The sequence below is a fragment of the Entamoeba dispar genome, genomic scaffold, assembly GCF_000209125.1.
Source record: "Entamoeba dispar SAW760 scf_1105229459509 genomic scaffold, whole genome shotgun sequence".
Lineage (NCBI taxonomy): Eukaryota > Evosea > Mastigamoebida > Endamoebidae > Entamoeba > Entamoeba dispar.
In genome coordinates this window covers 27304-37117 of record NW_001853728.1, presented here as the reverse complement: position 1 = coordinate 37117, position 9814 = coordinate 27304, and the positions used below count along the sequence as shown (strand labels likewise).

The 9814-nt window shown below is 19.4% G+C and overlaps 7 protein-coding genes across 7 annotated transcripts in view, besides 35 other annotated features; 4 read left to right on the top strand and 3 right to left on the bottom strand.

The window, feature by feature from the left end:
* Positions 1–506: a repeat region.
* Positions 507–531: 25 nt separating this feature from the next.
* Positions 532–703: a microsatellite.
* A 296-nt stretch (positions 704–999) lies between these two features.
* Positions 1000–1042: a sequence feature (AT_rich).
* A 52-nt stretch (positions 1043–1094) lies between these two features.
* Positions 1095–1194: a sequence feature (AT_rich).
* A 131-nt stretch (positions 1195–1325) lies between these two features.
* Positions 1326–1508: a microsatellite.
* An 11-nt stretch (positions 1509–1519) lies between these two features.
* Positions 1520–1604: a sequence feature (AT_rich).
* Positions 1605–1714: a microsatellite.
* Positions 1715–1744: a sequence feature (AT_rich).
* A 61-nt stretch (positions 1745–1805) lies between these two features.
* Positions 1806–2103: a sequence feature (AT_rich).
* A 30-nt stretch (positions 2104–2133) lies between these two features.
* Positions 2134–2192: a sequence feature (AT_rich).
* Positions 2193–2220: 28 nt separating this feature from the next.
* Positions 2221–2520: a sequence feature (AT_rich).
* Positions 2521–2650: 130 nt separating this feature from the next.
* On the bottom strand, positions 2651–4510 carry EDI_154760 (uncharacterized protein; the record flags this gene model as incomplete). Its single annotated transcript, XM_001735899.1, has 1 exon — positions 2651–4510. The coding sequence occupies one exon, from the start codon at positions 4508–4510 to the stop codon at positions 2651–2653; it is 1860 nt and encodes a 619-aa protein (XP_001735951.1).
* Positions 3215–3397: a microsatellite.
* Positions 3293–3410: a microsatellite.
* Positions 3433–3616: a microsatellite.
* Positions 3654–3831: a microsatellite.
* Positions 3720–3862: a microsatellite.
* Positions 4051–4221: a microsatellite.
* A 16-nt stretch (positions 4511–4526) lies between the features above and the next one.
* Positions 4527–4593: a microsatellite.
* Positions 4594–4635: 42 nt separating this feature from the next.
* EDI_154750 (uncharacterized protein) lies at positions 4636–6447 on the top strand (the record flags this gene model as incomplete). The annotated part of the gene is made up of 1 exon (XM_001735898.1): positions 4636–6447. The coding sequence occupies one exon, from the start codon at positions 4636–4638 to the stop codon at positions 6445–6447; it is 1812 nt and encodes a 603-aa protein (XP_001735950.1).
* Positions 4826–4885: a sequence feature (AT_rich).
* Positions 4997–5179: a microsatellite.
* Positions 5484–5656: a microsatellite.
* Positions 5913–5961: a sequence feature (AT_rich).
* Positions 5974–6159: a microsatellite.
* A 16-nt stretch (positions 6448–6463) lies between the features above and the next one.
* Positions 6464–6490: a microsatellite.
* Positions 6491–6533: a sequence feature (AT_rich).
* EDI_154740 (uncharacterized protein) lies at positions 6529–7263 on the bottom strand (the record flags this gene model as incomplete). The annotated part of the gene is made up of 1 exon (XM_001735897.1): positions 6529–7263. One exon carries the CDS (start codon positions 7261–7263, stop codon positions 6529–6531), a length of 735 nt encoding a protein of 244 aa, XP_001735949.1.
* A 5-nt stretch (positions 7264–7268) lies between these two features.
* Positions 7269–7320: a microsatellite.
* Positions 7321–7334: 14 nt separating this feature from the next.
* Positions 7335–7969, top strand: EDI_154730 (RAB, putative; the record flags this gene model as incomplete). Its single annotated transcript, XM_001735896.1, has 2 exons — positions 7335–7791; positions 7854–7969. 2 exons carry the CDS (start codon positions 7335–7337, stop codon positions 7967–7969), a joined length of 573 nt encoding a protein of 190 aa, XP_001735948.1.
* Positions 7798–7852: a sequence feature (AT_rich).
* Positions 7966–8121: a microsatellite.
* Positions 8122–8139: 18 nt separating this feature from the next.
* Positions 8140–8282: a microsatellite.
* Positions 8158–8216: a microsatellite.
* Positions 8278–9124, top strand: EDI_154720 (uncharacterized protein; the record flags this gene model as incomplete). The annotated part of the gene is made up of 2 exons (XM_001735895.1): positions 8278–8444; positions 8497–9124. 2 exons carry the CDS (start codon positions 8278–8280, stop codon positions 9122–9124), a joined length of 795 nt encoding a protein of 264 aa, XP_001735947.1.
* Positions 8457–8506: a microsatellite.
* Positions 8725–8764: a sequence feature (AT_rich).
* Positions 9121–9149: a sequence feature (AT_rich).
* Positions 9150–9243: a microsatellite.
* Positions 9244–9279: a sequence feature (AT_rich).
* A 25-nt stretch (positions 9280–9304) lies between these two features.
* On the bottom strand, positions 9305–9643 carry EDI_154710 (coatomer subunit zeta, putative; the record flags this gene model as incomplete). The annotated part of the gene is made up of 1 exon (XM_001735894.1): positions 9305–9643. One exon carries the CDS (start codon positions 9641–9643, stop codon positions 9305–9307), a length of 339 nt encoding a protein of 112 aa, XP_001735946.1.
* An 87-nt stretch (positions 9644–9730) lies between these two features.
* EDI_154600 (uncharacterized protein) overlaps positions 9731–9814 on the top strand; it is a gene marked incomplete at both ends in the record, with an annotated part of 772 nt that continues 688 nt past the window's right edge. The window contains one exon of the mRNA XM_001735893.1: positions 9731–9735. Coding sequence (XP_001735945.1) covers positions 9731–9735 — 5 coding nt within the window. The remainder of the gene's footprint in view (positions 9736–9814) is intronic.

The following is a 9814-nucleotide window of genomic DNA, read 5'->3' as shown; positions in this document are numbered from 1 at the left end:
CTTTGTTTTGATTTTTGTTTTTGATTCATTTTTCATTTGTTTTAATATCATTAACCATTCTTTTATTGCCTATTTGAATTCTTCTTTGTTTTTCTTTATTATTTTATTATTGAATATACTTCTTGGAGAATATTATACAATTTCTTTACCTTCATACTTTTTAAGTATTTCTGATTATTCTCCTTTCTCATTTTACTTCTTATTCTTTTATTTTTTATTTGACTTTCATTTGTTGTTAATAATTTAGATTTCTTATTTGTATAATGTTTATTATCATTATATTTACATTGTTTCTTATTTGTTTTTATTTGTATTCTTCTTTTTCTATTCACTTTTTTCTTGTTATTTCTTTTACCATTATTATTATATATTTTATTGTTATTTCATTCTTTTCTTTGAACTTGAATACCTGTTTGTTGTTTACTTTTCTTTACAAGACTCTCTTTCATTACTCAATATGCATAACAACAAAATATGATGTATATTCTGAATTGATAAAAGAATCTATAATAACTAACACCAACAACAGATAGAATGAAAATGAAATAAAACATATCAAGTTATAAATATAAAGAATAAACAAACAAAAATAAATTAAATGAAATTTAATTAACAAATCAATAAAACCAAACAAAAATAAATTATTAATGAAGATGAAATGAAAATAAGAAATAAGAAATAAGAAGAAAAATAAATAATATAATTTATGAATATGGTAATAATAAAATTCAGTGACATCATTATCATTATTATCATTTTATTTATTTCGTTTTATTTTCATTTATGAATTGTCATCACTTCTTATTCATAATTTTAAAAGTACATAATTAATAAGAATAAACAAATATACTGAAAATGAAATAAAAATGACTTAATTATTGAATGTCATTTATTAGATATTCTCATTAATTATTAAAATATGTCATTAATATTTCATTCGTTTATTTCTAATGATAATTAATCTGTATTAATTAACAAAATGATATGTAATGATGATACAATTAATACTATATAAATTATTAATTAGATATAAAAATAAAATGAAGTATTTGTAATCAAATTTACAACACAAAAACATTTACTTGATGGATATGATAAAATTAGAATTGAATTAATAGAAATATATATACAAATCTTAGAATAATATAAAAAGTTTATAGATAACAAGTTAGATAATAAATATAATAATAAATAGAATAAGTTAGATGAAAGAGAATTTTTAGAAACAGATTAATAAAACAATAAAATTATAAAAGAACATATTAAAGAACGAAATATAAAAGAGATATTGATTATTGTTATAATGATAGAAATAATAAATTACCATAAAGAATTAGAAAAAGAATAAAAAGATATATAAATGAATAAATTCTATAAATCAAATATCAAAATATATTATGATAGTTATTATTTCCATTGATACACATTCAAAAACAAATAGATTTGAAATAAAAAGAAATAAAAAATAAAGAAACAGATTATTTAATAAAGAAAGAATAATAAATAAAACTCATATTAGATAATATATATTAAATATTGTTTATTTCATAATCAAAAAAATGATTTATAAATTAAACTAATTAAATATGATTTATTCATATAATTTATTATTATATTCTTAATAATTTTAATCTATTAATATAATTTTGATTAAACTTTTACAATATCTTATTAATATATCATTATTATATTTAACATCATTAATTATTTTATTTAAATTTAAATAATAAAAAGATTAAAATATGAGAACTATTTGTGATATAATAATCATAAATAATGAAAAAAGAATAAGTAACTGTATTAACATTAATTATTTAGTAATTATTTAAATATCATATTATTTCTTATCTTATCAATTTGTTTATGAATATATAAAATTGATAAATAATAAATGAATAAATAAAATTGATTTTATTATTCAATTATTTATAATTATCAATATTTTTATATTTAATTATTTAATCATTCTAATAAAAACTTATATTGATTCAAATTGAATTAACTTCTTTTAGTAAGATAATTCAGTTATTCATTATATTTAATCATTATATTAATTTCAGATAATAAGTTTATTATATTGAAAATAAATTATGAAATATATTTCATTCTCATATTTTATTAGTACTCTTCTTCATTTATAAACAAAATGAATTATTTATTATTAAATGTTAATTATTCTTTGTTATTATAATGTAAATACTAAGTTTTAAAGAATAGAACTTATATTTTATAAAAATATCATAATAACACTATTTGATTTATTTAAACTGTTTAAATTATTTAGTTAAATTATCAATTAATTACTTAAATACATTTATAATATGTTAGAAATATTGTTATTATAAATAAAATAATTATTTATATTATCAAATATTTTCTTACTTAATACAATAGAATGAAAAAAAAATAAATAATCAATTCTCATAATTTTTAATAAAAAAGTCTCAAAAAATTAAATTATTTCTTTTTATTAACAAGTATAACTCTATTAAAATATATTGATATATTTTATTTATATTAACTCAAAGTTTGGTTATTAAGATGAAATATTTCATAGTATTTATATCAATAATTATTCTTTAATAAAAAGAAAACAAATTGGTTTAAAGAAATTAATAAACTCAAAATTTAATGAATTAAAAACCTTTTCTTATTTCTTTATCATCTTCTTAATTAATTCATTTTTACCAACACATCGTGCTGTTTTAGCTGAATTTAATCTTGCAATAACAGCTCTCTTAATCATTACTTTTAATTTTCTTTCTATTTCTTTTCTCTTAATTTCATCATTCATAGCAATTCTTGTTCTTAAACATCTTTTTAAATTCATAACTTTCTTCTTTAACATAAATTCTTTCTTAAGTTTCTTCTTTAATTCTTCTAATGCTTCTTTAGAATTCTTTTTAGTATCTCTAATAATTGTTTTTTGAATACCTTTTCTTCTTAATATTGTTTGATATAATGCATATTTTGCTCTATTATCAATATCTTCTAAATCATCTATTTGTATATTATGTTTTATTATTTCTTTATTAGCTTTAATTTGCATTTTTTGTCTTTCTTTTAATGCTGCAAGTCTATAATATTGATCTTTTAATTTTTGAATTTCAAATCTTTCTAATGCACTTCCCATATTAGCATCTTGACTTTGAAGTTTTAATACTTTCTTTTTTAATGCAATTTTTGTATTTAATTCTTTTAAACTTTCTTGTAATCTTTTTCTTTTTTGATTCATTTTTTTACTTGATTCTACTGCTTTTTTCATAATATCTTTCTTAATCCTATTTGAATATTCTTCATTTTTATTTCTCATTGTTCTCATTTCTTCTCTAAGTATTTCTTCTCGTTTCTTTTTCATCATTTCTTTTCTTATTTTAAGTCTTTTTTTACTTTCTTTAATTTCTTTATCTCCAATAGCTTTTAATGCTTCTATTTTTTTATTTTCTATTTTTCTTTCTTCATCAAATCTTTCTTTTTCTAATCTTAATTTATCTATTTCTTCTTGAATTTCTCTTTTAACTTTCATTAAATATTTTCCTTTTCTTTCTTCAATTTCATTTTTTAATTTTTTATTAATTATTTCTCCTTTTTTCTTTTCTATTTTATTTCTTTCTTTCTCTTTATATTTTTCAAATGTTCTACGTGCACATTGAATTTGTTTCTTTTTATATGCCTTTAATTCTGCTATTTGTTTATAAATCTTATTAATCATTTCTGCATTTTTTATAATTTTACTTGCTTTTAATTTTGTATTTATTATTTTTCTTTTTCTTTCTTTTATTGCTCTTTCTTTAGCTTCTTTCTTTTCTATTGCTTTATCTTTCATTTCTTCTTTTTTTTCTATTCTTCGAATTTCTTCTTTAGCCATTTCTAATTCTTTTAATCTTTTAATTAATTTTTGATATTCTATTTTTCTAACTTTTGCTACTAATTTTGCTGTTTTTACTCTTCGTTTTCTTTTCTTTTCAAGATCTCCTATCATTCTTCTTCTAGATCTCATTTCTTCTGCCATTTCTTCTATTTGTGTCTTAGCAATACCCATACTTCTAATATTTTCAATTTTAGCTTCATTTAATTCTTCTCTTTTTTCTGTTAATCTTTCCATTTCTTTTTTATTTTTTTGATATTCTTCTATTTTCTTTTTCATCATTTCATTAAATTTATTTGTTTTTTCATCTGCATGTTTCCTTGCATAATTAATTGTTTCATTAATTTTCTTTTGTTCTTCTATTAAATATGTTATCTTCTTATTAATTCCTTCAATCTCTGTTGTGACATTTTTTCTTTTCATCTCTACTACTTTCTTTTTCCCTTCAATTTCTTTGATACGTGCTTGTTCTTCAGCTGTTCTATTTTGTTTTGAAATATCTTTTGTTTTAAATGCTCGTGCATACTCTGCTGCCATTTCTTTTTGGACTGTGTCTTCAACTATTTTTTCAATTTTCTTATTAGATTTTCCAGTAACAGCAATACATAATAATATTACAATTAATCCATTGATTTTTCCCATGTCTTAAAATAATACATTATTTTCAGTTCAGTTCTATTTTTCTATTTTCTTTTTGATTTTTAATTTTTGATTTTTGATTTTTAGAAAGAAAAGAAAAGAAAATAAAAATCTAAATATCATAGGAAATGAATGGTGGCGGTGGAATAGTCAATGTCCCTGTCAAGGAAATCCCACGAACACTTAAACAACGTAAAAAGAATTGGAAATGTAATTATCCTGGATGTAATGAAACACCTAAAACAAGATATAATTGTTATGCACATCTTTGGGATTTACATCTTAAACAAATTGTTGCAGAAGAAGGAAATAATCCAGATAATATATTAATAACTTCATTTAAAAATTCTAATGAAAAAGATAAAATAAAAAAAATTTGTGAAAGATATATGATTAAATTAGTTGATAAAACACAAGGAAGACAAACATATCCATTTGCATTTACAGAAACACTTGCACCAATTATTGGAGTTGCATTAAATCAACTTCAAAATAAAGAAAAAATGAATAAAGAAAAAAAAGAAGATAAAAAAGAATTTTTAAGATATAAAGAAATAAATAAAACAGATAGTGAAACAACAGAAAATATATTAAATAATAGTCAAGAATATCAAATAATAGAAGAAAAAAATAAAGAAGAATATCAAATAAATGAATTATTAAAAATTAAAAGAATTAGAAATAAAGTACAACAATTATATATGTTAGGAGAAATTTTTTCAAATGAAGGATTTCTTGTAAGATCAGATAAAAGAAATAAAAAAGAAATTGAAAAAATTAATAATGCATTATATGGAATAAAACATTTATATGGTAGAGAATTTAAATATTTAACAGATTTAGAAAATAAAACACCAAGATATGGATTTATTGCACAAGAAGTTAAAAAAATTTATCCAGAATTAGTAGAAATAGATGAAGAAGGAGGACTTACAGTAGATTATCTTGGAATAATTCCTATTATGGTAGAAGCATTAAAAGAAATTGAAAAAGAAAATGAAAAATTAAAAAAAAATAAAATTATAGAAATTGAAAATCTTAATTTAATAATAAAAAAAACAATTAAAGAATTAATTACAATTGAAAAAGAATTTAAAGAACAAAAAAATAAAATATTAAAACCAATTTATAAAAAAGAAAAAAAATCAACAATTAGTCATTGTTTTGGACCAACATATTTTATTATTTTTATGTCAATTTTATTTTCTATTAGTTCAATTATTGTTCCACTTATAAGTTCTGTTTATTTGATTGAAATAATACTTATATTTATTACTTGTATTTTATGGATATTTGTTATTATTAATAATTCAGAAGTAAAAGAACTTATAATTAAAAAAGAAAGTTTAAAAGAAATATTTAAACAAAATAATTGGTGGAGTATATTACAATTTATAATATGGTCTATAATAATAACTTTAATTATATCTTCAATAATTATAACTTTAATTATAGGAATAATGGGAATTTTAATATCTATTCTTTATATTATTTCTTTTATTAGTTTATTAACAATACTTTTACTTATATATTTTAATTGTTCTCATATTTTTTATAGAAATTTATTTATTTCTATTGTTTTTTCTTCTTTTCATATTATTACTTTTATTGCTTTAATATTATTTATTAGTCTTCAACCTTTTTATTATTTTGAATTAACTCATTATAATATATTAACATCAATTCAAACAAATGTAAATCAAACTATTATTCCAATCCCTTTACCTTCTTTACCATGGAATTGTTATAATCCAACATTTATTTATTCAATTCCTTTACCAAATGAATTAGAATTAGAAATTGAATCAAAATATATTAATCGAATAACACCATATCTTCAAGGTAAAGTTACACAAAAAACTAATTATATTGGATTAATTAAAGTACAATGTGGAATTACAAAGATAGATTATACAACAATACATCTAAATGCTTATTAAATCATGTTCTATATTATTTTCTTTTTTTTTTTCTTTTTTTTTTATAATTAAAAAGAAAAAAAAAATTATTCATTTAAATTATTAATCATCATCTTCATTATTTCCAAAATTTATTTCTTTTTCTTCTAATGTAATTTCTTCTAAATGATCTTCTATTTTAATTGTTGTAATTTCATATTCAATTTTATCAGGAACAGTTTTCATATTAATATTAATAAACCCAATTTTATGATCAACCCAAAATTGAATATTATTTCTTTTTAACATTTTACTTAATGCTCTTCCTATTTTTGAATATCCTAAACCATTATGATTACCTACTCCACAACTAATTCTCATTGTATGAATTTCATTATTTTTCTTAAGATTAGGTAACTTTCTTTGTACAATTTTTAATGCATCTCCAACAAAAAGACCATGTAAATCCATTTTATCTTGTACAGGAATAAATGAATTAGCTTTTTTAAAAACATGTTCAGCTGCACCATCTCTTCTATTTGACCATTTTTGAATATCTTGTTTAAGTTGATCAATTTCTAATTGACAATTTTCTCCTTTTATCATACGATTATTTAATTCTTTCTTTCTCCGTTGAAGATTTGATGCTTGAATGATAAGAGGTTTATAATATTTTTGAAAAGCATGCCATATTTCTTTTCTAATAACCCTAAAATCAGTACATCTAGTGAATTTTTTTTTTTGAGGATGTTGTAAAGGTTGAGTTGGTTGGAGTGTCTTAATTTTAAAGAATAAGTAAATACCAATACAAATGAAAATGAGAGAGATAATAAGAAGAAAGAATTGTGAAAATTCCATTTAATAATAAAATAAAATGAACTAATATTAAAATGAACTTCAAAAAAAGAAAGTAAATATATAAAGAAAGAATGAATTTAAACATTTATAAAATTTGTCTTGTTGGAGATCAAAGTGTAGGTAAAACATCATTAGTTAATCGTTATGCAAAGGGTGGTTTTAGTACAAATGAAAAAGCAACTATTGGTGCTAATTTTATTGCTACAAATTATATAAAACAAGGACAAGAAATTAAATTAGCATTATGGGATACAGCAGGACAAGAAAAATATAGATCAATGGTTTCTATGTATTATAGAGGAAGTAGAGGTGCAGTAATAGTTTATGATGTTACTAATAGAACAACATTTGATGATATTAGAGGATGGTGTGATGAAATTTTTAAAGCAGAATCAGATGTTGTTTGTATGCTTGTAGGAAATAAAGCAGATAATAATCAAGAAAGATTAGTAAGTTATGAAGAAGGAGAAGAATTAGCAAAAGAATTAGGTATTTTATTTTCTGAAGCATCAGCTAAAACAGGAGAAAGTTTGGTTTTTATTATTATATTTTTTTTAAATTAATTAAAATATAAATATTTAAATAATTAGATGTTAAAGAAACATTTATACAACTCTTTGAAGCTATTAATTTTGATGAACCACATTTACCAAAAGGTGATATTCAATTAAATAAAAGTAAACAAGAAGAAAAAGGATGTTGTTAATAATTTACTTTTTGTATTAATTAAATTTTAATATAATTTTATTTTTTATTTAATAATAATTTTTAATTATTATTAATTATATCTTTTTATTTTATTTTATTATTTTCTTTATTTATTAAAATATTTATTCTTTTATATTATTTATATTATTTTAATATTATTATATTATTTAAAGAAAGAATAGTTTAATAAATAAAGATAATATATATATATAATATGTATTATATATCAATATATTATTTATATAAGATAAAGAATGAAAAGAAATATGAACAAAGAATAAATATAATAAACTAAAAATCAAACAAATGAAAACAAAAACATTAAAAGAAGTTGTTGAAGAAGTTAAAGAAAAGAAAATTAGAAATATTCCAACATTTAATCAACAAATTGATCAATTTTTAAATGGAGGAATTCCATTAGGTGAAATAACACAAATAGTTGGATTTCCTGGAATTGGGAAATCACAATTATGGTTTGTTTAATGATAAATAAATAATAAATAATAAAATAAATAATAAAATTAGTATGCAAATAGCATGTAATGTTCAATTACCTGAAGAAATAGGAGGATTAAATTCTGAATGTATTTATTATGATTCATATTCACAATTTTGTAGTTTTAGAGTTCAAAAAATGGCAGAATGTATTTGTGCATCATATCCAGAATATAAACTTAATGTAAAAGAAATACTTAAAAAAATTCATGTATATCAACCACATGATATTATAAGTCTTTGTTCATCTCTTTTATCAATAAATAATAAATTAAATAAAATAAAATTAATAATAATTGATTCAATACCTACATTTTATAAGAAAACTATATGTAATGATACAATTAGATTAGCAGCACTTCATCGTATAATTCAAATTGTTTCAATATATTCAAATAAATTTTATTTATCAGTTGTTATAGTAAATCATTTAACAACAAAAAAAATTAATAGTAATTATACATCTATTGATTATATTCAATCAGCACCATTTCTTACTTATTTTATAAGAAATGGTGGAGTAATATTTTCATCATATATTAAAAATTCTATTTTTCTTTATCAAATAGAATCAAAATATCAAGCAATAATACAAACAAAATCTAATTTACAAAATGGTAATATTCCTTTTGAAATTACAGAAGATGGATTTAGATAAATAAAATTACAATAAAAATTTATAAATTTTATCATTTTTATTTATTATATTTTCTTTCTCTTCTTCTTCTTTTTTTTTTTTAATTTAATTTAATTTGTTATATTTTAATTGTTTTTATTAATTTAACATAAAAAAATAATGAATTAAAAAAAAAAGAAGAAAGAAGAATGAATATCATTATTATTTACCTCTCCACAATCCTAATAATGATCCTTTAGCAAAATTTAATGCACTAGTAAATGTTCCATCTCCACTAAATCCTGTTTCATTTCCTTTAATATTCTTAAAACTAACTCTATTAGCCATTTCTTCTGAATCAACTTCAAGAATAATTCCATCATCTATAACTTCATCAATAGCAATTGCTATTTTATCATAAAATTCTAATGCTATCTTTTTATCTAATCCTTTATCAAATATTATTTCAAATCCTTCTACAATACAATTTAATGCATTACTAACAAATAATTCATTTTCTTGTGGATCCGTTAATGCTGCAATAATAAGATCTGATACCATTCTATATAAAACAACATATTTATCTAATAAAAATAATTCACTATTTCCTTTTCCTGAAACTGCTTTAGCAATTCGTATTTCAATATCATGTTGTTTATGTAATGGAATATTTGGATTTTTTTCATAAAATTTACTATATAATCGTTTTCCATCTAAATCAATAATTATTAA